Source organism: Anolis sagrei, chromosome 3 (assembly GCF_037176765.1).
Source record: "Anolis sagrei isolate rAnoSag1 chromosome 3, rAnoSag1.mat, whole genome shotgun sequence".
NCBI classification, from domain to species: domain Eukaryota; kingdom Metazoa; phylum Chordata; class Lepidosauria; order Squamata; family Dactyloidae; genus Anolis; species Anolis sagrei.
The window spans coordinates 209911738-209939721 of NC_090023.1; the positions used below are offsets into that span (position 1 = coordinate 209911738).

The following is a 27984-nucleotide window of genomic DNA, read 5'->3' on the forward strand; positions in this document are numbered from 1 at the left end:
TTTCCCAGTCCCACAATGTGCCACATGATAGGAGTTGTAAATGTCTTTCTTGCATAAAACCATTAGTGCATCTCTTTCCTTTTTAAACAACTTTGGTGCCAATTACGCCCAACGTGGGCTGTAACACATGAGTTTCAGAGATTTGTAAGATGGGCTTTATGGCCCCTTACAGCTACAATGAAGGTGCAAATTCATGCTTTTATTACTATATTAATCAAATATTTCTACACTACCTTTTGAGGCAATGTTGTGTGATTTTTCGGAAATTGACAAACGTGACTTTAATTATGGTCATACATGATTTCAATAAAGACTGAGAACCAGTAAGTCTTTGGATTGTTTTTGAAAGAGAACATTGATGGGGGATTATCAGTATGAGAATTTGAAGAATAATAGGATTAAATAATATGTAGAAAGTTAAGGTATATAGCTAAAGGAAAGAGTGGTAAAACACTATAAGCATTAGCTGGAAAGTCATTGTCTTTCCAACCTTTTTGTATCTTTGTATTGTGTGATATACTTGTAGAGTTTTCAGTATAGTTTTGTCAACTATAGTTGTAGTTTTAGTTTAGTTATATTTGGAAGCACCCTCTGTCTCAGGTTAGAGAATCGAAAGGTAGTATTAAACAAATGTGGTGCTGTAGCTGAGCGGCATGGATTTTGGACAACAGCGCTTGAGGGATTCTGGGATTTGTAGCCCAAAAGAATAACTTTTCTAAATTCTGGTGACCTGTGAAGCCATCCTTACCTGACTCCATCTGTGAATATAGTTAAGGGGAAATGCTAGCAATGAACAGCAATATTTAATCAAAGAAAAGGCACTCAGGGGCCCTTTCCACACTGTCCCTATATCCCAGGATCTGATCTCAGATTATTGGTTTATCCCAGGTTATCTGGGAGTGGAGACTCATATAATCCAGTTTAAGCAGATTTTTTATAGTGTCAGAAGTGACTTGAGAACATACTGCAAATCGCTTCAAGTGTGAGAGAATTGGCTGTCTACAGAGACATTGCCCAGGGAACGCCCAGATGTGTTAGCTGGGAGGCTTCTCTCATGTCCCTGCGAGCTAGAGCTGACAGACAGGAGCTCACCCCATCTCACGGATTTGAACCAGCAACCTTCAGGTCAGCAACCTAGCCAGCACAACACATTGTGCCACCATGGTTCCTTTTAAATCAGATAATCTGAGATGAGATCCTGGGATATAGGGGCAGTGTGGAAGGGGCCAGAGTCTATGGTGAGAAGAAGGACTGGCTGGATAGAAGAGTGAAACATTTGCTTGCTTAACTTAACACAATTATGATAACATCAAGACCACAGAACCAATACTGACCCCGCTCTGAATCAGAGCGATCTGAGGAAATGGTTGATCCAGTGCTGTCCATTCGTATTCGCTCAATGTCCTGAGTGCCCTGCAGCTGCTCCAATCTCCGCTTTAAGAACCTCTGCTCTCTTTCCAGGTTCTCAAGCTGGTGCTGGCTTCTCCGGTCTGCATCTTCAAGTTTCTGCCAGGACAAAAGCACAGCCCAGTCACCTTTTGCTTTCAGGATTTCCTTAGCAATTTTTCTGCGTGGCCCCTTAGGCTTGATTTGAGAAAAAAAATCCCTGCTCATTTACTAACATCTGAAACAAATCTCTGCTCCCACTGTGGCACCATATCAACCTGCCAGTGGCACCCTCCCTTCCCCCTTCCAAAACAATTGCATGTGCCTCGGACAGGATTTTCGTAACAACAAAACAAAACAAAAAGATGGGGAAAGTCAAGGGGAGCTTGAGCGAAGTGCTTAATTAACATGAGACGCACTTGCCAGTTCCCTCCCATCGTTTCCTAACCTAGAAACCTGCAGACCTCGTTCAGATTATTTACATGGAAAAGGCATCAGGAATAAAAAGACTGGAACACCCGTGTCAATTTGGTTTATTAGGTATTTCTTCAAAGCAGTTTCCCGTTTGAGCTGGGGTTTATGTAATCTGCTGCAGACTCCTTTGATCGCAGCTGGGAAATCTTACCAGGCCAATGCACAGGGCTTCCTGATGGCCAGCATGTTGCATAACTCCAAAGTCATCTCAGGCTAATGCCGTCCATTTAAACAAGCAGGGTTCCCCTCCCTTGCTAAGCTTGAGCTGTTCCAGTGTGTTTAAGCACATCCTGATCCCTGTGAGCCTGGCACTAACCCTTTGTGAAATCCAGCCGCCAGGAGACGAGTCAGAAATGCTGCAGACCTGCAGACGGGGCACCTGCTGCTGGGCTGCGATAAACAGTCTGGCTCCCTTGTCTTTTGCAATGGACTATGGCACTTGCTCTCCCATTGCAGCTTTACATTTTGTATCCTGGCCATCAGTTTTCATATATTGTCATTGCTGCTGTGTCCCTTCTAGTTGTTTATGACCTCTAGTCATGCTAAAGCGAACCCACACCAGGGTTTTCTTTGCAATACTTTTTTAGAAGAGGCTTGCCATTGCCTTCTCTGAGGCTGAGAGAGTGTGACTCACCATGGCTAAGCAAGGATTCAAACCCAAGCATAGCCCAATGCTCAAGCCATTACATTATTTTTTAAAGCATAATCTAAACAGTTAATCCATGCAAACTGACCACATTCCCAAAGCATCCTTTCTTGGTTTATGTGGATTCATACATATTACTCTATAGATTCGGAACAGGTGACTAGAAAAAGACTTGATAAAAAGCAGCTTCTTTTTCACAGTCTTTGTGAACTGAACTAGGCCTGAACAGGTATCACCCAACACCACAACTGTTACCCCTCCTACTCCTTATATTAATTTGAGCAAATTTGTCCCTCCTTAATATGGTGTAGGAATCTTGGTTGCAACATTTGTTTTATACTGATTTCAAAATGAAATTGCCAAATAAACATCCTCAAAAAAAATTAACTACTTAGTTCCAATTCTTCCATCAAAAATATCCAATGTAAACTCAGTGTTCTACATAAGGTCCCCGAGAGGAACAATTTCCAAATCACACCACCAGCAAGGTATATTATTCCACACAATTTAATTCTCTTGTTCATATATTATATATTATATATTATGTTTACAATAGACCCTCAACTTTTGCTGTGTTAGGCATACAGGATCTCTGCACTACAGAAACAAACAGTTTTTGTAAACCTGAAGGAACACCTCTGTATGAATCCCTAGATCCCCTTGGACAACTCTATGATCAATTTCTGCCAAAAGCTGATCAAAGAATCAACCTAGAAGATCTAGAGATTGCCAGAGAGAACAGATTAATCAAATCCATAGATAATCAAAATTTCAATCGCAAATTTGAAGGGCAATTAAAACATTAAAATTAAGTACTCCATTACCAATGTTGCGGTAATTTCAAATCCTGGTCGTAGTTAATGAAATATCTGAATTAAAATATCAGGGAAATGGAAAAAAGGAGCTAAGGAAAAGAAAAAAGACCTCAACCTACATCCTTTGCACAGAAGCAAGGGTCTAGTGCAGGCATGGACAAACTTCAGGCCTCCCAAGTGTTTTGGACTAACTCCCATAATTGCTAACAGCTGACAGGCTGTTAGGAATTGTAGGAGTTGAGATCCAAAGCATCTGGAGGATCGAAGTTTGCCCATGCCTGGTCTAGTGTGAAATATAATGATAATGTCTCTTTATTTTAAAATATTGGATATTTTAAGACAACAGGAATGCAATGGGAGCAATCTCACAAAAAACAAAAAGAAAATGGGCTTTGCAAAATAAGTATTTTTCTGTTGGATTGAACTAAATAGTTTGCAAAATGAAGAGTCTTTAACAAAGTGCTCCATTTAATGTCATTGATGAAAAAATTCTAGGTAGAATATTAATATTACATTTGGGTTGCTGTGAGTTTTCTGGGCTGTATGGCCATGTTCCAGAAGCATTATCTCCCAACATTTTGCTCACATCTATGGCAGGAATCCTCAGAGATTGTGAGGTCTGTTGAAAACTGGGCAAGTCACATTTCTATATCTGTGGAATGTCCAAGGTGGGAGAAAGAACTCTTGTCTGTTGGAGGCAAGTGCGAATGTCGCAATTGTCCAGCTTGATAAGCACTGAATAGCCTGGCAGCTTCAAAACCTGGCTGCTTCCTGTCTGGGGGGATTCTTTGTTGGGAGGTGTTAGCTGGCCCTGATAGTTTTTTGTTTAGAATTCCTCTGTTTTCTGAGTGTTGTTCTTCATTTACCGTCCTGATTTTGCAACATTCACACTTACCTCCAACAGACAAGAGTTCTTTCTCCCACCCTGGACATTTCACAGATATATAAATCCCACTTGTCTCGTTTCCAACAACCTCTGAGGATGCCTACCATAAATGTGGTAAAATGTCAGGTGATAATGCTTCTGAAACATGGCCATACAGCCTGGAAAACTCACAGCAACCCAGTGAATCCGGTCATAAAAATGTTTAACAACACAATATTGCATTTTATGGAAAATGTCACGAGTAAAAGATTTCTGTAAAATTAAAGAGTAAGAATTTCAGCACTGATACTTTATAGTTATCAGATTTACTTATGGACCCAAATAAGGCAGCTATCTTATGCAGTCAGATTACAGTAATAGCATGATACAAACTCTACAAAGCAGGGTAGTTATGGCTCCTTAATTCAGCAGCATAGCACAATGATGCCTTCCGGATGATTGAAACGCAAGCACAAACATGCCAATTGACAGGTACTAGAAAAGACTGGCAAGATGGGAATTTTTTGTTACCTTGATATGTGCTTTGGCTTTGTTAAGCAGCCCCAGGGTCGTGTGTCTGGTGCAATCAGGTCCCAATGGTATCAGGACTTTTAAACGTTCTAGGCACAGGCGGAGGTGAGCTCGTCTGTGAAGGAAAAGTCATAGACATCAGTGATATCTCATGAAATTAAAGTGTCCTTTCACCAGATGATTGCCTGACACCAGTTCCATTAGTTATATCATCCTTCCTGGTATATTCAGTTGTTTCATCAATAACTGACATTCATCCATATTCATCTATATGTGGCTGACTAGAATCCAATGTCAAAGCACCATGAGATCCAGGCTCTCCGCTGCCCTCATAGCTGGGCTGTAAATTAAATGACTGTCAAGCTCCACTTTTCTGTTCACACTCATCCGAACTGTCTGCTCAGTCCCACCAACTACTCGAGATTTGTCAGATTCAGAAAAGACAGGAGGAGGGAAAAATGGATACTATTAGAAGAAGAGCATATGAACTGAGAGAAGATATGAGAAGGCAAGGTAACAATTGGTGAAAGATGACAAGGCACATCACAGCGAGTAAAAGAAAAAACAGAAGGCAAGGATTATTTGGGTAAGGATAAGAAATGGTGCACATGTATATATATGAGGCAATTTTTAGAGAAAGTACTTGAAGGATTCAAAGTAATGTTTTTTTTAAAGGGTTTATGTCTTCCTCCTGCCTTCTAACCAAAGTTCTTCAACAACCTGCTTGCTTTTGGAGTCACTAATTCCACATTCTTTGAAATCAGGGATTTGTCATATTGTTTGTCATACTATTTGTCATACAAGTACTGCCATATTGTAGTTCTTCATAGCAGCCACTTTGAAATAGGACTTTCTCAAAATTTCCAAACGTGCCCAGAGGCCCCAAAATGTTGGGGACACGTTTTTATTTCTTGCCTCAACAATATGAACTTGTACAAATATAGTAAAGATAACGGTTACTCCTTGGTATTACATCTACTCGTGTCTGACTCTGGGGGGTGGTGCTCATCTCCATTTCTAAGCCGAAGAACTGGCGTCCATAGACGCCTCCAAGGTCATATGGCCAGCATTACTGCATGGAGCATCATTACCCTTCTGCAGAAGCAGTACCTACTGATCTAGTCACATTTGCATGTTTTCAAACTGCTAGGTTGGCAGAAGCTGGGGCTAACAGCGGGAGTTCACCGTGCTATCCTGATTCGAACCGCCAACCTTTTGGTCAGCAAGTTCAGCAGCTCAGCGTTTTAACATGCTGAGCCACCAGGGGGACCTTGTATACATATTCAAATACAGGCACCTTGAGTGTGTTTCCATATCCACAATAAGCAAAAAAGTAGAAAGTTGTCCTGTAAATTTTGGTGCAATATTGCCTTCATTCTTCGCTGTTTCCTGACTACACAAGGAAGTTTGGAATATCAGTAAGGCATGTGAACAAGTGAAGTGCTAAGTATATTCTTATATTAGGGATTTTTTTTTGTATAAATGTTTATTGTGGTATATAAGAAAAAAACAAGAATTATTTCAGATATTTAGTTCAGATATTTGTACCCCGTCCTTCTCAATCCCGGGGGGGACGGAACTGAGGGCGGCTGGTCCCCCCCCCCCCCCGACTCAACATACAATCTTCAAAATTCAACAGCATTCATGCTGTGCAATTCAACATTCAAAATACAAGCATGATTTCTCCTGTAGTATGTTCTTATATTAGTGTTTGGGGAAATTTTGCATAAAGAATTCCACAGTTTACTTCCATCACTGCAACCATATTTCTAAGATTGCTTGCAATGTTTTCCATCATCAGCGGTGACACTGCACAGTCAAGGCTTCTCAAAGGTCCCAGCTGCTCCCTGACCCATGCCCAGCTGCAACAAAAATCCTCCCATATTTTGTGTTGTCAATGTCACACAATACACCTGTGAATCTGTAGTAGCCATCTTCACATGCTGATATTAGATGGATAGTCCATCATATTACCTATTAGTATAATTTAGCCCTGCGATAGAAAGAGATAGAAAGATGAACTGGCTGTATTTTTACCTGGAAATGTAATGTAAGAACGTCACATTCTATAATGTCATTGTTGAAATAATATTGCACAACACAGATCTCTTTGCTGAAATGCTTTACGTTGCATACTGCAGATAAAAAGGTGAAGAAAAGGAATAAAAGGGAAATGGGGAATCCAGTTGGTTCTACACCAACTTTAGTATAGAATTTTACAAAGCCAACTACCTTAATCACAGTACTTCTTGATTGCTAATTTCATATGCTCATGGAAATTAATCAAGTGATTAACTGACCCATACAGTACAGGAAAAGTAAATACACTAATTTTCCATAGTTCGGTATTGTATGATAATCAGCACTAGCTTCTGCTTTGGAGGACTCTATGCAAGATACCTTTTCTAGTGAGCATTTTCTCACCGACCTAGTTGCCATCTGCTGATGCCATTTCTCCTCTTCCCTCAACATTGCGACACCTGCTTGCTTACCAGGTAGAAGACTCACAAGCCAAAAAATTAGTGGCATCTCTTACTCCACTTTTGTACAACCGCCATTATCTTTGCCACAGCAAGAAGAGGATGAAGATATAGGCTGAAACAGCAAGGAAGAGGAAGAGGTCCAGAAGGTTCTCATCACTGGACTCCATTATGGGGTGCCCAGTTATGCTCTGCAGACTGACAGTGATGCCAATCTTTAGTGCTAGCCTGGGATAAGAGCCATTTCTAGTCACAGATGGACAGTATTCAGCACATGAAACTTTTTTTTAGCATTCCTAAAATGTTCAGCTTTTGTGTTATTTTCTTTTCCTTAAAAAAAGACCTGCAGTTTCTTCAAAATACAACATCCAAACATTCTTCGAAAAGCAATATATAATAGAAAACATGCTCCCAAAATACAGATTATTGAGATAATTCATCAGCCAAAGTTTTTTTTTAAGGGCTAATCCCATGCTTAGGAGTAGAGCGTGGTTCTCAACCTGTGGGTTCCCAGGTGTTTTGGCCTATAACTCCCAAAAATCCCAGTCAAGTTTACCAGCTGTTAGGATTTCTGGGAGTTGAAGGCCAAAACATTTTGGGACCTACAGGTTGAAAACCACTGGAGTAGAGAGACATCTTATCCCGGGGCCAAATAATGATGTAATGCCCATTAAGTTGGAAATGGGAAATCTAGCAGCAAAAAACCTTGAAAATGCAGTGCCAATGCATGATAAAGGCAACTCAACTCAGAAGGCACCTTCAAGCACTACTACTTGCATTTTTCTTCCACCTTCTATACTGATTTATTAAAACTTTTTTACTGATTTTTTTTAAAAAAACTTTTAGCTACTGTTGTATAGTAATTAGAGGATTTGACTTAGGAAACCTAGGTGCTAATACTCACTGAATGATAAAATACAACAGGTGAATTTGGACCAGTCACACTTTCTGAGCACTAGACAGCCCTACATTCTGCTTTAGCTGCCACAACTACATCCTATGGAATCTCAGCTTTCTAGTTTGGTGATACACTGGAGAATTTGAAATGCTATCCTATATTACACATCCCAGGATTCCATCAGTTGAAAACACAGTGTTTGGAAATAGAATCAAATGCTATTATTTGAGTAATATGGATATATTCAACAGCATTATTCAACTAACCCAATCTTAACATTAAGGTAAGTAAAGGTAAAGGTTCTCCCCTGACATTACGTCCAATTGTGTCCGATTCTGGGGGTTGGTGCTCATTTCCATTTCTAAGCTGAAGAGCCAGCGTTGTCCGTAGACACCTCCAAAGTCATGTGGACGGCATGACTGCATGGAGTGCCGTCATAACATTATCCTGATATAACTCCTGATTGCCAGTTCATCTTTAGATACAAAGAATTACAGCCTTTGAATGAAACAGCCATCACTCTAAAAATACTGGACGGGAAGTGGCTGCCACCCATAGATTTGTCCTGTCCACATGTAAAGTGGGGGTGAGATACATCAATAATTTTTATGAAAAGGAACATATGGGGAGGAGCATGAACACCAATTCTTTCCCTGTTTGATCTTTTTTCCTCCAAACTTAGACCTGAAACAAGTTGGCCCATTAGTTGGCCCATTAGTTGACCCACCAGCTAAAGATTTAAAGTGACATAACAGGGGGACAAGTCAACCCTTCCTCTTTCTCATTATTTTCCCAGCCTTACAAGTTGAAAGAACAGACAAGCAAACCAAATATGCAGGCCTGCTCCTGTTGTGGCTAGACTAGCACTGAGGAGTCTGAATTTCACCAGCCATTATGGGTTCTGTATGCCTATCTTCTTGACACGTCCGCAAAACAAATGGACTTTGATCTCGTCTGCAAATTGACCTAACCACACCTAGTTTCCAGCCAAAGCCAGGCTTAAGCTTTGAAATATTTACATATTAAACAGTCATCGATGCCATCTTGTTCCAGCATCAATTGATGCTGGAACATTCTAACAGCCACTATGTCAGACTACACAGCATAGCCATTGAACACTATACAATTTTAACAGAAAGGAGGAAATATGAAAAAGAACAAAATCTGGCTACCAGTATTTAAAAAAACTTCTAAAATCAGGACAGTAAATAAAGGTGAACACTTAAAAAACCAGGGGGATTCCAGACAGGAAACAATCGGGGCTCGCTAACACCTCCCAACAAAGGATTCTTCCAGGCAGGAAGCAGACAGGCTTTGAAGCTGCAAGGCTATTCAATGCTAATCAAGGTGGCCAACTGAAACACTTATACCTAGCTCTAAGACAAGAGTCCTTTCTCCCACACTGGACCTTCCACAGATATATAAACCCCACTTGTCAAGTTTCCATCAGACTTCACAACCTCTGAGGATGCCTGCCATGGATGTGGGTGAAACATCAGGAAATAATGCTTCTGGAACACGGCCATACAGCCTGAAAAACTCGCAGCAATCCTGTGATTCCAGCCATGAAAAACTTCGACAACACATTCCCACCTTTGTCCTCTTGTTCCCTCCATTCCTGCAATTTCACATGGACCACTGAAGAAGGAAAGTATGCAGAAAGATTGACTGATTACTACTAGTCATGTGTGTGGGCTTTTTCTTTTGGGCTACAAAGAGCCAAGAGACATAAAATGCGGATGATGAGATATGTATGTATATATGTACACCCTTTTATGGCAGAAGTCATTCCCGAATCTTTTGTTCCTGAAGCACACAACTCAAGTCACTACAAGAAAGCATTGAGCAAGAAAACTACACCCAGGGCCTAAAGTCTCCTTCCTTTAGCCCTTTTAAATCTAGGAGTGATAAACACAACATATGCTATGCGCTTGGGAGAATTGCTGAGGCTACTTACACTGTGAACTAGCTGAGTTTGTAAGTGCTAAATACAAAGTCATACAATTTGTTGTCTACAACAACTCTTTTGGTGCCAGTATAATTGCCGGGGTTGGGATTGTGGTATGAAAGCAAGAGCCTCTTCATGAAAGGAATTCCATCGTCTTTGACACAACACACACACACACATTACACATCATGCAAGGCCCCTCTCAGCAGATCAAAAAAGATCTGTACATTCTTAGATTAAAATAAAGCCGCCCCCAATTCAATGAAGACACTATCAAGCTGTGCCACACCAAGGGAACACACACCTAGAAAGCGGCTGCAACTCATTTTTCATTCAGTTAATAAGCAAATTGATGGTTGCTCCATGAATGTTAGAACTTTGAAAAAGTTGCTTTTTGACTACTATAACTCACATTATTTTCCCCAGCCATCATGCCACCAGTTCAAACTCTGATTACAATATTTAATGCTACAGTAGAGTCTCGCTTATCCGACATAAATGGGCCAGCAGAACGTCGGATAAATAAAAATTTCGGATAATATGGAGGGGTATAAAACATGTGCACCTCTTTTTCCGAGGGGCTTAAAAAAGGGCCTCTTTCCCAACCCCATTTTGTCCTCCCTCTTCTCCCTTCCTTCCTGGCCCACCTGACTAACTTCACCACTAGTGGGGGCTTTAATTTAATGCCATTCCTGAAGGGCACCCTCCCTCCCTTTCCTTCTCTGCCTCCCTTACTGGCCTCTCCAGCCCAGGATTTCCTTGCAACAGCTTCCCTCCCACTAAGGAGGGAAGCTGATCCTTCACCCTCCTTCCTTGGGTTGCAACAACAGCCGCGGAGATGGTCACCAAAGCTGCCCAACCCACATCCCCCTGGGCCAGGAACCCCTTCCCTTGGATCCTTGGGAAGTCCTCGGCCGAGATCTTGGTGACTTGAAACCCTTCTGGATCCTCTTGCTTCTTTCTTCCATCTGGGAGCCGTGTGCCATCCTTTTACCGAAGACACACCAAGGAAAATTGTGTAGGAGTCTCTCGCTCTCTCTTTGGAGAGAAGTTTGCAATTTTTTGGGAGGGGGTTAATAATTGGGGAGGGGGGCAATAAGAAAAAGAGGGCCCACCCTCCGAGGAGCACCTGCTTCATTCCCTTTCCTCTGCACCACGTTGTCCTGGTGGGTGAGTTGGAGGTTATAAATATAAAATAAACAGAAGCTTTACCGCAGTTTCTGAACCAAAATATGCCTTGCAGTATAATAATGTGTCATTAAGATTTGTGTAATGAGTAACAGTAACTTTATTTCAGTTCAAAAGGTCAAACAGAGCAACAATATATACAGCAGTCTCTCTGAATTCTAACAGACAGGTAATAAAGTCCTTTTAAATAGTCTTTAAAATATGCTTCATGCCTTAGAAATGATCGGGCTTCAGAGAATTGGCAGGCATTTCCTTCCTAGCTTTTTCCAGTCAGTGCTCTCTTCACTCTCCAAGGTGAAAGTGGCAGTTAAAACCGTTTGTCTCAGCAGCAAGCCAGAGACAGTAGCTAATTAGAATTCTGGCTCCTGGCATGCTCAGCCAATCAGCTGCCAATGCATGCCTTTCCAGTCAACCCATTTCATCATGGTGGTTGTTTTTTTTTTAACAAATCCCCACAGGATGTGGCTAAGGGCTGCATGCTCCGGCTGGTGCAAAGCAAAAGGGAAGAAGAGACCTTTAAGTACGTATTGATGGAGTTTCAAGGGGTTAACCTGTCATGATGTGAGTTGAAGTTCACCCACAACCTTATGCATTTTGTACAATTAAAAATTGACTTTTTCAAATAAGGCCTTCCATATCTTCCGTTAGATAAGACAGAATGTTGGATAAGCGAATGCTGGTTAAACAAGACTCTACTGTACATCCAAATAGATGGGTGTTTTCAGCAATGGAACGTAATGTAAGATTCCTCTCCTCAATTTCCACGAAGCAAAGAAGGAACAGCAAGGAGAGACCAGGTAGAAGAACATTGTTTTCCCATTGGTGTGCTGTCATTTTTGGGCCTCCCTTCTGGAGCCATATTTTAAGAATGAATGGCTAGAATATATCACCTCATCTAAAACTGACTCACGTCAGATTCTTTTCCCTTTTTATATCCATTTGTTCTTGTGTCCCTATCTGCCTCCGCCTGAACAAATCTGCCTGATGCTCATTCACAACCTGTGACTGAAGCTGAAATCCCTGAATCAATAACATAATGACGTCAGCCTCTCCGGCTTCACTGAAGGCATCCCGGTTCCTGAAAGCCTTCGCCGGTCACATTCAGAGACAAAGTGTGAGGAGGACGAGGAGGCAAGCCCCATCCACCCCATCCACCCCAACGAAGGCCCAAAAATTAGTCTGGGTCCTTCATTTACATTTTGTATTCCAGATCCACTATTGTGAGCCGCTTGAAAGGAATGGGGAGAGGGGAATACGGGGTAAATGTGCAATTATATCACTGACAAGCAAGGATGATTAAGGGTTGTAGGGTCAGGGGTTTGGCTGATGAACTGTCAGAAGAACAGCAGCACCCACTAGAGAAGACAGCCTGTCAATGTTTGCATTCGAAACTCCCTTTACAAAAGGACTGTAATTCACTTGGAAAAACAGCCCCAAGGCACCGACTTGGCACACAAGGCCTTTTGCTCAGGAATGTCTTTGTTGAATTTTTCTTCCCCCTTTTTATTGTTTTGTATGGAAAAATTACCAAACTCAGAACTCCGCCTGAACTCCCGTCTCCTGCGCTAACCTTAGCAACCTCCCCTAACAGTGAAGAGGCTTTTGGCATTTAATCTATATTGCCATCAAGCCGAGCTCACAACTCAGATAATACATTTAAGTTGACAGCTGCTGACCTCAGAGGGTTACACTAATTAACCATGCCTGCCCCAGAAGCAATAGGTATGCTAGTAAATGCCTGCCAAAGTTACTTTTATCATTATTCCTAGATGCGGCTTTTACCAATCTTGGCCAGGGGTGCCAATTTTTAAACCGGGAAACACTGGGAAGTTCTGCTATCCCTCATATGAATGTAACAGGCTGACACATGCTCTATTAGCATGTCTAACTATGCATAGTCTATTAGCATGTTGTCCTAATTAATAATAAACAGAGACAGGAGCCCCCAATGGTGCAATAGGCAAAGCCCTTGTGCCGGCAGGACTGAAGATTGACAGGTCGAAGGTTCGAATCCAGAGAGAGCACAGATAAGCTCCCTCTGTCAGCTTCAGCTCCCCATGCAGGGACATGAGAGAAGCCTCCCACATGGATGGTACAACATCAAAACATCTGGGAATCCCCTGGGCAACCTTCTTGCAGATGGCCAATTCTCTCACACCAGAAGTGACTTGAAGTTTCTCAAGTTGCTCCTGACATGGAAAATGAATAAATAAACAAACAAACAAATGTCTTTGTATAGCACCACTGAATGTGCTTGCACTGATGCAAAAAAGCATGGTTTTTCAAAAAAAAAAAAAGATAAACAAAGCATCCAAAGTGTTGGGGAATCTGAGCTGTTAGGCTCAAAAATTAGGGCAATTCCACCAAAATATAGCAGAGTACCAGGAGTAAACTCCATAACCAAAAGAAACTTATATGGATAGGGATATGAGGAAAGGAATCCCTGAGCTAGCCCTGTCTCTAGTCTAGCTACTAATTGAGGACGAGAAACTTGATGACACAAAGGACTTGTGCAGTCCAGGGATAAAACCCAACACAAAGTCTTGAGTAACAGCAGATTAAAACTACATATTAAGTACCACAAAAGCATTGATCAAAACTCACACAATAGTTTTGAAACTCCTAAAAGACCTTGGAGAAGAGAAAGGACATTTGTTTTGCCCTGCTTCGGGGAGTAAATAAAACCCAACAGAAAAAAAATGTTTCAGGCCCAGAACCACAACCCCAAATCTCTCTGTTTTCCAACTGCTTTTCCTCTGAAGACAGAAGCACCTAGAGAAAAGTATTGGGTGACAGACGGAAAGATTGCCTTCAAGGCAATCCAACAAGTACTTGAATCTCATCTATGTTGGGTTTTAATGATGTAGGCACCGATTTTTAAAACTGAATTTAGACTGAGCAGTAGCTGTACTTGGAACTAAATAGCATCCCATGTACAATACATTGCGGGACACCAACATGCAGCTTACCAGAGGATTGAAAACTACCCAAGCCATTTTTGACCTTAAGAGACAACAGGTAATGTGCTAGTTCTATGTGTTTTTTTAAAGTACCTTTGCTTCCAGTGACACCCTAAGATCATGAATTTTTAGAACTGAGTGGGCAGCTGAGGCTGGTGGACCAAAATTCCCATGAAATGGTTAAGGATGATGAAACCTGAAGCCAGCAAACTCTAAGGGATCGCAGCAGCTTATACCTGTTTTAAGAATAACTCCTTTGCAGCATTCATGCTGTGCAACCTACGTAGATGATTTCCTGCGGTGTTCCCAAACGAGTAGTTGGCATAGAATGGGCTACTTTCTGGCATTCTGGAATCTAAGCAGGATGGGTGTCAACCAAGTGGAGTTTGATGTTAGAAAGAACTCAACTTCAAGCGGAACAGGATGTTTCATAGGCAAATGAGCCATCAGCTACCCTGTCCATCAAACATCCCTACTTGGTAAGCCTAGGAGCTACTTGTATTCTGGAAATTTCAGTTTTCCTCTTGTGTCTGGAACTTTTTGATAGCTTATGCAATAAAGTTCACTAAATATTCTATGCACTGGACAATTTGGACTGTGAAATGACCGAGTATAAAAAATGGAAGACAAAAGGCAGATATAAGTTGGAAACAGCTTATATCTTAAGGTCTAAGACCCCATCTACGTAGCCATACAGTTTGAAACAGCCCTAAAATATAATGCAGTTTATATGGCAGTACAGATGGGATCTAACAGAAGAAACTGAACAGTGGTTCTCAACCTATGGGTCCCCAGATGTTTTGGTCTTCAACTTGCAGAAATCCTAACAACTGGTAAACTGGCTGGGATTTCTGGGAGTTGTAGGCCAAAACATTGAGGACCACTGAAATAGTCAGAAATTGAAGGATATGATCAGGAATACAAGTTGGGTTGCTGTGAGTTTTCCAGGCTGTATGGCCATGTTCCAGAAGCATTCTCTCTTGACATTTTACCCATCATCAGATGTTATGAGGTCTGTTGAAAAATAGGCAAGTGGGGTTTATATATCTGTGGAATGCCCACAGGTCCCCAGACAGGAAGTAGCCAGGCTCTGATGCTGCAAGGCTATTCAATGCTAATCAAGGTGGCCAATTGCAACATTCACACTTGCCTCCAACAGACAAGGGTTCTTTGTCCCACCCTGGACATTCCACAGATATATAAGCCTCACTTGCCTAGTTTCCAACAGACATCACAACCTCTGAGAATGCCTGCCATAGATGTGGGCAAAATTTCAGTTTGTGAAATTCCAGCTGCGATAATTTTGTGCTGGAGTTGAATGTGACCCTCCTTGCTGCAGTCATATCAGTCATAACCACAGGTCTTTATGGAAGGAGGCTAGCGACAGAAATTGTCTTACTACTCTGGGGAGGATGTTCCAAAGGTGGGGGGGCACCACTAAGAAAGCCGTCTCCCTCATCTCTACCAACCACACTTGAGACAGTGGTGGGAGCGAGAGAAGGGCCTTCCCAGTAGATCTGTCCGTGCTGGTTCACTGGGGGAGATGTAATCACAGAGATAGGTAGGGCCCGAGCCGTTTAGGCTATATAGGTCCAATTGCCAATAAGTTCCTGGGCACCTTGAATAGGGCCCTGTAACTTATTGGCAATAGTCTGACTTTTAACTGGTTGTACCATGAGCCTTCTGCCTGGTTCCACCCACAACAGAAGCAGCGTATAAGTGAAATGCAGAGACTTCACATTTTCACTTCTTAGGGGGAGTTTGGAGTCATACCACTCCAACGATTACAGCTTTCAGATCATATTTGTTTGGCAACAGATACTACACCCTTCCCACTGATATGAGCAGACAGGTATTATCTGGCAGCCTCTCATCCTCACTCCGAGCCTTTTGTTTTGGTGAGAACAGCTGAGGTAAGGCCCTTTCAGTATGAGTGTGTGCCCGAGACAAGAAGTACCAGTTCATAAATACAAGATTCTTTGTAGGGCTGGAAGATATAATTACGAAGTAGAAGAGTGTGGGAGGAATGCCAAAGGCCTGCCTCCATGTTCATATTGTCTCTCTCCAAGGAATGCACTTGGAATGTTCAAAGGACTCTTATATTTAAGAGAACACAGATATGACTGCAGCAAGGAGGGTCACATTCAACTCCAGCACAAAATTATCGCAGCTGGAATTTCACAAACTGAAAACGTTACCAGTTCTAGGGCAGTCTTTAAAAGCAAAAAGGGTCAGATGGTAAGATCAACTTAAAATGACCCCCCCCCCCAAGAGTTTGCATGGAGGTGATCACATGCAAACTCCTAAGAAGATAGAGGGTATTCAGTTGCAATACAAAGAAAAGCTATGCCCATTGAATTCCCCTGTGTCGGTGCCACACACAGATATTATCCTATGCCTCCCTCAAACGAAGTGTACATGACTTGTGTGGGTGTGCATGTGTTTTGAAATGGATTGTTCACCCTGCCGGCTGGTGTTTTGTCCTTCCCGCAAAGCATACAGCACCACACTGCAGTATGTCACCAACTCAGAGCTGCCTCCTCCTCCACCTCCTCCTCATACTTGGTGAGCAGTTGCCCATCTGTGGAGGCCTGCAATTTCAGAGATCCTCTCCACAGTTACCAATGACATCATTCCCTCTGATTATATAATGCTCTGGGAGCAAGCCTATTTTTATGAGCATTTGCTGCATCGCTCTGGAGTCTTACTGTACCATGCAGACCGAGAGCCAGAAACGGCATCCTCTGTCTCTTCTGCACAAGGAAGGGCAGAATTCTGCCAGAAGCCCTTAGTTTGTGAATGATAACTGCAACTCCTCAGCTGGGATTTCTAGGGACCAATTCAGTGAGCATGTTTACCACTGGAAGGTTTAAACAAGATTAAGCTAGCATGAGAAGACTGCATTGGGGTAGCAGTCGTGACTCATTCTCACATTACAGTTGCCACTCCAAAGGAGTTGAAATGCTTCTTTTTATGATTAGTTTCAAGGGCAGCTTTAACATGCAAACCCCAGTCGCAATATAGATTACCCCTTCCCCCAATGACTAAGGGTGCATCTACATTATAGAATTAAGCAGTCTGACAGCGCTTTAACTGCTATGGCTCCATGCGGTGGGTTTGTATGTAGTGTGGTGAGGAATCAGAGTTCTTGAGCAGAGAAGAATCAAGACTAAGTAAAACTACAGCTTCCAGGATTCCACAGCATTGAGCCATGGCAGTAAAAGGACTAATTCAACCTTGCAGAGTTATCCATAAAGTCTCCATAACATGTTCCTAGTAGGAAGTAATGCAGGTGTCATGTTCCTTATACTTGCCAATCATATCCCATACTACTACTACTAATAATAATAATAATAATCATAATAATAATCATAATAATAATAATCATCATCATCATCTTTATTTATACCCTGCCACCATCTCCCCAAAGGGGACTTGGGGCCAAGCCCAACAGTACATTACAACAGAATAAAATAAAATAAAACCAGAACACCAAAACAAACATCACAATTAACTAAATATAAACATAAGAATACAATAAAACAATACAAAATAATACAATACCATATGTGCGAGATAAAATGATAAAATTCAGGATGAGATAGAGATGAAAAAGAAATATTTGTGTTGGAGAAGCTCATAGGAGACAGAGTAGTGGAGACAGGCCTTCAAACAGGCGGGGGAAGTGCAATATGAGGACAAACATTATGGGAGGAGCAACAGAAGGAAATATCTGATCACTCTCCAAAGGCACAACGGAAAAGCCAAGCTTTGAGATCCTTCTTGAAGGCTGCTAAGGTGTGGGTATGATTAGACCATCTCAAGCTATCTGACCTGGGTGACCAGGAATCTACATACAGAGTTGCTGTGAGTCTTCTGGGCTCTATGGTCATGTTCCAGAAGCACTCTCTCGTGACGTTTTGCCCACATCTATGGCAGGCATCCTCAGAGGTTGTGAGGTCTGTTGGAAACTAGGCAAGTGAGGTTTTAATATCTGTAGAATGTCCAGGGTAGGAGAAAGAACTCTTGTCTGCTTGAGGCAGGTGTGAATATTGCAATTGAATAGCCTTGCAGCTTCAAAGTCTGAATGCTTCCTACTTGGGTGAATCCTTTGTTGGGAGGTGTTGGCTGTCTCTGATGGTTTCCTGTCTGGAATTCCCCTGTTTTCTGAGTGTTGTTCTTTATTTACTGTCCTAATTTTAGAGTTTTTTCTAATACTGGTAGCCAGATTTTGTTCATTTTCATGGTTTCCTCTTTTCTGTTGAAATTATCCACATGCTTGTGGATTTCAATGGCTTCTCTGTGTTGTCTGAAATTGTGGTTGTTTGAGTGGTCCAGCATTTCTGTGTCCTCAAATAACATGCTGTGTCCAGGTTGGTTCATCAAGTGCTCTGCTATGGCTGACTTCTCTGATTGAAGTAGTTTGGAGTGTCTTTTGTGATCCTTGATTTGTGTTTGGCCATTGCTGTATTTGGTGGTCCCTATGTAAACTTGTCCACAGCTGCGTGGTTTATGGTAGACTCCTGCCAAAGTGAGAGGAACCCTCTTGTCCTTTGCTGAACTTAGCATTTATTGGATTTTCTTAGTGGGTCTACACACACGTGCCAGACATCAGTATCATGTTTGTGTACATTGGTTATAGCTCTTTCTTTCTCCCCCCCCCCCTCCGGGGCCAGCGCTAGTCCTTGGCCACCACTCTGGAGGACATAGATTTTTCTGGATAGATATTATCTCAAAAGATAGCCTTTAAAAAACTTTCATAGGGTTCTTCTGCCCCTAAACCCAGCAAATGTGGAGGGTTGGTTGTATTCTTGTTCTACAAGCTAACATTACTGTCATATTATGGCTGGTGACTGAAACCATACAATGTAGAAATATGTTTTCTACATGATGAGTATAATGTAAGAATCACTTGTCACACCCCAGCTTTTTCAAACCTATCATAAGATATTGTTTACTGTTCATGCTAGATATCCATGTGGATTTGTTTCATAAAGACTTCTGTTTGATGTTAAGCAGACCTGACTTTTCAGTGTTGCTATAATTTCCTAAATGCATCTTAGACCCTGCCCAAATCTCGGAGCCATACAGTCCTCTAACATGAAGGTGAATAAACAATCATCTGAATAACGTGTCAAACTTAAGCAAGGTACTATAATAGCAGTTGTGTCTGGTTTGGAAATGGCATGGTTTGCATTAAAATGCTGCAGTAATTTTAGTCTTTAAATACAGTAGGAAGCACCATTTCATTTACTGTTTGATTTTGCAACAAACAAGAAAAATGTTTTTGATAGGGAAGACTTAATTAGAAGTTAAGGCTTATAATTTAAAAACTGAAATGATGCATTCAAGAGAAGAAGCTATCTTATATTGTCTAGCCTGTGTGTGTGTGTATTCATTATACTTTTACTTCAACATAATCAATAAGAATGAATCTAAATCAGGAATCATTTGAACAATATATGCTTTATATTTTAAAATAAAATTAAACCAAAATGGTTATGAAATTAGGCAAGAAACAAAGAGTGATGGTGGATCACAAAACTTACAAATCCCTGGATTCCATAGCACTGAGCCATGGCAGTTCAAGTGGTGTCAAACTGCATCAATTCTGCAGTGTAGATGCACCCCAAGTTAACAACTTAACTCTTTTTGTGATGTTCTAAGATCTATTTTTTAATGTTTTATTGTAATTATATCCATCTAATCCATTGAAATAAGCTTACTTTATATATCTCCATAAACAAAAAAAACAAAAAAAAAAGGGGGGGGGGGAAATGAGATACTCGCAGGAACACCTCAGCAAGCAAGAGTCCAAATGTGGCAGGCTAAAACCTGGAGCCTCAACCCATGGCTGATATCAAATGAGAGACCCCCCCTCCCCAGAAGACTGGGTGACTTGGAAGGCGCTGAACAGACTATGCTCTGGCTCCACGAGATGCAGAGCCAACCTTAAGAAATGGAACCACAAAGTGGAGTCCATGACATATGAGTCTGGAGAAGAGCAACCACATATTACAATGCAGTTTGAGTCCTGCCACATGCACAATGACCTTCTTATTAGCAACACCAGAAAACACAAGTTTTTAAACTTTGTGTTTTCTTAAATACATTATAACTGTACCCTTGGTTTGCTCCTGATACAATAAATAAAAATAAAATTCTATTTAATGTAATACTTTAGGAGTGTCTGGTTTAACCAAAGGATAGAAAAAGAATACAACACAGTTCAAGTTGTGGCTTGTGCTGCTGATTCATACTCTGGGTGATGAGATGGAGTTATATTTTTTGAACCCACAGACCACATTCTGGTACTTTTAAAAAAGTAACTAAAAATAGCTTTTCTGCTACTTTAGAAAAATGGGTTAGTAAACTGCTGCTTTTCAAAAATACGTGCTTTAAAAATAATTCACGATGGAGGAAGAAGCACAGAGCTACACTTTCTAAAAGTAATTTCCCGAATCCTGATTCTGCAAGGCAATGATGTGTCTCGGTAAGGATTCAAAATACAGATACTATTCAGAAGGGAGAGAAACGCCCCTGAAGAGATAATTTTTGTCCCTTGTAATCGTCATCCAGCTTACCTTAATCCTGAAAGCAGAAGCTATTATTTTTTTCACTTGAACAGGAACTAAAAGAAGAGGAAGAGAGCAAAGGACGGGGCTGATTTGTTTTGTTATGCAATAGTTAAAGGAGCAAAACACCTATAAATAGACACACTGCGTTTTCAGGAAATCAGCTGTACTTAACATATAAAATTGTTCCAGAAAAAGTAAATAGTGTGCATGTGCACGCATTTGTCTGTAGGGGAAGACTATTTAAGAAACTAGTTGCTGGAGACAAGTCGCCAAGCCTGTGTCAATAATACATCATTGCAAGAGACTCGTTTGGGGGCCAAGTCATAACAGGCATCTGCATAAAGCTGGCCTATTTCCACAGAGTGCAGGAAAAGCAAGCAGTGCGCTTCCTCTCATAAACAATCCCCAGGTCATATGCTTATCTTGTAAAGCCATCATATGACTGGAAGGGTTTGCTTCTCCTCCAACCCAAAAGGCAGTCGGATCTCTCCCCCGCTCCTGCCCACATCCACTTTTCCATTGGCGGTGGCTGCATCACTGCCTTCGCCGATTGGACAGTTTGTTCTCAAGCAGCGAAAGGATGAAAACAAGATTTTTTTCCCCTAAGTAACAAACCCAGAAATGGAGAGCCAGTCAATTGCTAGGGATAGAGAGAGCCTGCACTTCCTTTGCTCCAGCAGCATTACATAATCACACTGAGCCCTTGAGCCGCGGCACACAGCAAAACTGACGTGGCTTATTGCCAGTCTTTGGGAACTCGGCACATGGGTGCATCATGCTTTCAGACAAAGTTGCAAAACAACAGCATCTAAAACACACTGGTTTATTGACATCACATATCTGGCAATACCTGCTCAGCTTCCTCAAACGTAGAACAACATCCACCCAAAAAAAAAAAAACAACCCCCACAAGCTTGCATTCTCTTTGTCAAACACAGCAAAAACTGCTGTGGCTTTTTGTCAGTTACCAAACTCGGCACATCGGCGTATCATGCTCTCAGAGGCAAAGTCAGAAAACAATAGCATCTGAACCACAGCTTTTTATTGGCACCATACATCTGGCAATGCCTGTTCAGCTTCTTCAAATGTAAAACAACAACCTCCCCCTCCCAAAAAAACAAAAACAAAAACCAAATTCAAAACCACAAGCTTGCATCCTCTTTGCAAAATTATTAGTGCCAGAAGGAAAGTATGGTTTTATTCAAGTGTACATCAGGAAGACTCATTTAATTCTCACACAGTTGAATAAAATATATTCTGTACCTAAAGAGGAAGAAACCACTTGAAAGGTTTTCCTTGATGTACATGACACACTTCAGCTTCTAGGGCAAACCATAAAACAATTCATTTTTTAAAATGCCAGTTTATATAAACGTATGGTTCAGCACCATGAATAACAACAACAACAACAACAACAACAACAACAATAATAATAGCTAAAATGGAAGCAATATGCAATGATATAAGAAAGGAGATCTCCTCTCATCAGGGGTTAATTGGAAAGGAGAGACAGAATTGTGCAGTAGCTTGAGTGTTGTGCCAGGATCCTGGAGACCAGAGTTCAAATTCTCACTCTGCACTTGGTGACCTTGGGCATGTTGCATGCTCTTGGCCATAAAAGAAGGCAAGGGCAAACCTCCTCTGAATATATCTTTAAGGACAAGAGTTGCCACAAAAAGGCACATAACAACCACACCAAACAGGGGTAACACTGTCTTTCTCCTGCTCTCCTATCTATCTTTCCTTCCAAAGTACATAACAAATTATAGACTATGCTGGGTGCGATCATGCTCAGTCTTGGAAACAAAGGAAAACTCTTATACTCTCAACCTTTTGCAAGAAAAAAGCAGGGTGAAAATATACGTGCATACACCTTGGAATCCTCTGTCAATTTCTCCAATGTCAAGCACTGCTAAGTAATGTGATTTAAAAACAAAGTAAGGAAGGAAACCCCTTTTCATCCCAGTCTCTTGTCTATGAAAACCTTGATTCCTTTTCCTCTCAAAACAATGTTCGTTCTGCCAGCCTGCCTAAGACAATTTTGCTCCTTTTTTTTACTGCAACAGTATGGATTTAGGAATGCGAAATCTATACAGTCCTGTTGTTTATCCTCCAAAAGGAAGTTTTTTGTATCCTACTCGATCCTTGAAAGTCAAAAGAGAGAAGAGGGAATCCCATGCTGCTTTCTCTGTTCTATTTACAGTTCTCTTCAGCTGTAACAATTGCTGTTGACCGAGTTATTCCCCTCAAAGGGGAGCGAGTGAATTTTAAATGAAACCAGGCAATGGCACTGTGCCCTCATGCTGCAGTTTCTCCTGCTCAGATTTCTCTAGTGCAGGTCCTAACTAAAGTCAATGGTGTCAGTGTTAGCAAACTGGATCTTAAACTTCTATGCTCTAAGTGCACACTCACACACACACAGATTTCCTTGCAAATAAGGGAACAATTTCATGGTGCCACAGAGAATCTTATTTCCAAACACATGTTTTTCCTATGAATGCTGCCATTCACCAAAGGCAAAGAATAACCTACTTCTGAGATCAGTCTTAAATTGCTAATGGAGGACATTATCACAGAGCTTTTTTGGCAAGCATGCAAGATAGCTATTGAAAGGTCTAGCCCTTGTTTGTATTTGGTTAGGCTTCAAAACAACTGAGCAATTCAGAGGGCTGGATGACCTACAGCTAACTGTCCAGTGCAACACAGCGGGCAGAACAGTGAGTCCAACACCAGGCTGAAATGCAATTTGCCTGGAATCCTGAGTTGACCTTACTCAGCCCTTCACTGGGTAGCAATAGCCAGTTGCTCCAGCGTCAAAGAGGCAATGAGGACTCACAGGAACAGCAAGTGAAATAAAGAATATGGCTGGTATTCAGTATGGCAGTTACAGATTCATAACTAAGAATTTAAGATCTATGTTGGGAGCCCAACATAGTGGTGCAATGGCTTAAACCCTTGTGCTGGCAAGACTGAAGACTGACAGATCAGAGTTTCGAATCTGGGGAGAGTGCAGATGAGCTCCCTCTGTCAGCTCCAGCTACCAATGCAGGGACATGAGAGAAGCCTCCCACAAGGATGGTAAAACATCAAAACTCCGGGCATCCCTTGGGCAACATCCTTGCAGACAGCCAATTCTCTCACACCAGAAGCGTCTTGCAGTTTCTCAAGTCGCTCCTGACACACACACACAAAGATTTATATTCATAAGACTACATAGTCCTACTGTTAACCTGTGGTGGAAAGCCAACTGTCAAATCTGGCAAAGGACTTCTGCTCATCTGGCAATTGGAGGATTTCCAATACACACCTTCCTACTACCCAACAAGGCTCTTAAGGTAGACCAGGGTGAAGAGTTGAGCATTACTTAGTTACATCTCTTTAACTACCTTAGAACATTACAAAGGAAGTGTTAGCTTCTGCTAACAAGGCAAGCAAAACAATCAAAAGTTTGGAGACCATGCCCTATGAGGAATGGCTTAGGGAGCTGGGTGTGCTTAGCTTGGAGCAGGCCCGTAGCCAGGATTTCGTTTCGGGGGGGGGCTGAATTTTTTTTCAGGGGGGGGGGGTTTCGGGGGGGCTGAGTTTCGGGGGGGGGCTGAGTTTCGGGGGGGGCTGAGTCTGAGTGAAAGAGGGTCTAGCCTAGCAAACCTTTTGTATCATTACCCCAATACCCCCATGCATATGGGATATATTGAGTATGGTGATCAGATCATGATATGAATAAACATAACAGTTTAAATAATGCACCAATAAGGCCTTTTCGCGAACCACCATGAAAATTTCGGGGGGGGCTGAAGCCCCCCGAGCCCCCCCCCTGGCTACATGCCTGGCTTGGAGAAAAAAAGGCTGAAAGGGGACATGATAGTCATGGTAAAATATTGGAAAAGATATCATATTGAAGATGGGGCAAGCTCTAAAGACTAGGACATGGAACAGTGGATTCAAATTGCCGGAGAAAAGATTCCACCTAAACATTAGGAAGAATTTCCTGATGATAAGAGCTCTTTGGCAATGGAATATGCTGCCTTGGAGAATGGCGGTCTCTTTCTCTAGAGATTTTAAAGCAGAGGCTAGATGGCCATCTGTTGGGAGTGCTTTGATTCTGTGTTCCTGCATGGCAGCAGGTTGGACTGGATGACCCTTGTGCTCTCTTCCAATTCTATGATTCTATGCTATAGAAGACAAAGTAGAAATGTATTATTAGAATGGTATAACAACAAACCCAGTCAATCCACATGCACTGTTTTAAAAAATACCCAGAATAAAAAAATGTGCTGACCACTAGGTACGGCTTTGGTGGGAAGATAATAAAGGCGCCCATGTAGCCATGCCGGCAACACGATCATGAGGTGTCTACGGAAAGCAGGCTCCTCCGCGTGGAAATGGAACAAGAGCACCTCTCCATGGCCAGAGTTGAGCAGCGCCTCCAGAAGCCGGAGATGAAAGGGGAAGCCTTTATCTTTGTTCTGTGTAATTATTATTCCACTGTATTAAAGGTATTGAATGTTTGCCTATCTGTGTAAGCTGTAATCCTCTCTGAGTCCCCTCAGGAAGATAGAGAAGAATATAAATAAAGTGTTGTTGTTACTGTTGTTGTTTCGGCATCATCATCATCATTATAATATTAGAAACCCAGTCACTTGGTAAGATCCATTATGATTCCATTGTATTAAAGGCATTGAATGTTTGCCTATCTGTGTAAGCTGTAATCCTCTCTGAGTCCCCTCAGGAAGATAGAGAAGAATATAAGTAAAGTGTTATTGTTACTGTTGTTGTTTCTGCATCATCATCATCATCATCATCATCATCATATTAGAAACCCAATCACTTGGTAAGATCCATATGAGATAACAATGGGAAAAACCCAGTTGCCTTTGAGCTCCTTTTAAAGGAGCCAAATCCGTAGGTCAACTGTGTGTTGTATAAGAAAGATCCATTTCTGGTTTCCCCTCAAGACTTCTGCCTGTTATTCTGATCAGGTTTCCCATTTCCTTAGTTTTGAAGAGAACTGCAAAGCAAGATGGGCAAAGGAGAAAAGTCTGCCAACCATAAAGCCAAGATTAGCCTAATGAAGTTTTATCTTTAAGTTAAAAATAAAAAAGGACTTACCCTGTAAATAGTTGGCCATATATCCTGTGTCCTCATTCTGGTTAATCCCATTATATCAATTCTCTTCTAGAACCCATTCCATGTTTGTTTGTTGGGTTTTTTGCAAAACAATTCTGATTTTCAAATGCAATACTTGTCAGAATATTAAGAAGCCAGCCCTGAGTCTAAATTGTGCCTAAATTTAGAAGTCATTACATTTTCCATTTCAGAAACTGTTCTGATTCAAAGATCCAATGGAATGCACAAAATTTACTAATCTTTACTATCAGCAGCCACAGTTTCTTAAATCCTCTAAGCCTAAACCCTTGTCCATCTCATATCAATTCTCTACAAAATTAGTTGCTTGCACAAATACTTGAATATCTTGAACCAAAGAAGCAACTGAATGAGCGAGAAAGATATTGCTTTGTTTGTTCATGCAGGGATAAAACTCTATATAGGCATGCTTAAAACGAGCAGAATATCTTTTTCTAGTGGATACCTTGATATAATTTGCAAAATAACTCTCAACTACAGTGAAAATCCTTGAATTCATGCAGAGGAAAGTCACTTATAGACCTGTTAGCAATCTCACAGCGTCAGTCACGACACCTCATTTGCAACTTTCTGCCACGGACTGGCTCAGATTCAAGCCTGCAAGGAACAAAAGAGTACCCAAGGGGCAGGAAGGGCGGGGGCGGATAGACGAGAACATATAGTTCATGCAGTAGAAATGAAGGACAAAACAACACCTCCTGGGAGGGAGGCAAAGCACCTTGCAAACAAGAGCCAAATAATTAAGATACTTATCACCTGGTATTGGACAACTTCTATTACCTTAATACACAGTGAAATCTAAACACCAACTGGAAGGATGCCTCTATAAAAGGGAGTAGGCCAGCTGTCCCATCAAACGACAAAAAAGAGCCACATCTTAGAGATCCGGTTTGTTTTATATTAAGAGAACAAACAGCTCATTGAATGGGAATGAGAATCGTCTTATGAGAAAAGTGATCCCGTTTCATCAAGATGGGCATTATAACCTCTTGATATGATATTTCAAAATATGACTAAAATGCTTAAAAAATAATCTGATCATATTGTCACCTTCAGCTACCCCAAGGTCCTATGTCCACCCAGCCTAACACACTCACAGGGACAGTCATTTTTCATAGTAGTGCTTCATGTAATTCCCCTAACCCCGTGTTTCTCAATCTTTCTGATGCCGTGACCCCTTAATACAGTTCCTCAAGTTGTGGTGACCCACAACCATAAAATTATTTTCCTTGCTACTTCATAACTAATTTTGCTACTGTTATGAATCATAATGTAAATATCTGATATGCAGAATGTATTTTCATTCACTGTACCAAATTTGGCAAAAATACCCGATGTGCCCAAATTTGAATATTGGTGGGGTTGGGGGGATTGATTTTGTCATTTGGGAGTTATAGTTGCTGGGATTTATAGTTCACCTACAATCAAAGAGCACTCTGAACTCCATCAGCGATGGAAATGAACCAAGCTTGGCACACAGAACTCCCATGACCAACAGAAAATAGTAGAAGGGTTTGGTGGGCATTGATCTTGAGTGTTGGAGTTGTAGTTCACCTAAATTCAGAGAGCACTGTGGACTCAAACAATGATATATCTGGACCAAACTTGGTACAAATACTCAATATGCCCAAATGTGAACACTGGTGGAGTTTGGGAAAGTAGACCTTGACAATCAAAGAGCATTCTGAACCCCACCAACGATAGAATCGGGTCAAAGTTTCCACACATAAGCCTTTATGGCCAACAGAAAATACTGTGTCATTGGCGACCCCTCTGATACCCCCTCGTGACCCTCCAGGGATCCCGACCCCCAGATTGAGAAACGCTGCCCTAACCGATGTAGCTCTCCAAAGTTATTTACCTGGCTCCTGCTCTAAACTTTAGACTTAGGGTCTGAAACAACTTGAAGGCACACAACAACAATCCTAATTAATGGGTTGCTGTAAGTTTTTTTGGGCTGTATGGCCATGTTCCAGAAGCATTCTCTCCTGACGTTTCACCTGCATCAATGTCAGGCATCTTCAGAGGCTGTGAGATCAGACCTCACAACCCAGTGATATAGCAACCTAG

At 41.5% G+C, this 27984-nt stretch overlaps 1 protein-coding gene across 3 annotated transcripts in view; it reads right to left on the reverse strand.

The window, feature by feature from the left end:
- Positions 1-27984, reverse strand: part of MXI1 (MAX interactor 1, dimerization protein) — a 117481-nt gene that overhangs the window by 8947 nt on the left and 80550 nt on the right. For all 3 annotated transcript variants that reach the window (XM_060768385.2, XM_060768384.2, XM_060768386.2), the window contains exons 4-5: positions 4718-4832; positions 1335-1506 (exon numbers count right to left, since the gene is read on the reverse strand). In XM_060768385.2, the coding sequence (XP_060624368.2) occupies positions 1335-1506; positions 4718-4832 (287 nt within the window). The remainder of the gene's footprint in view (positions 1-1334; positions 1507-4717; positions 4833-27984) is intronic.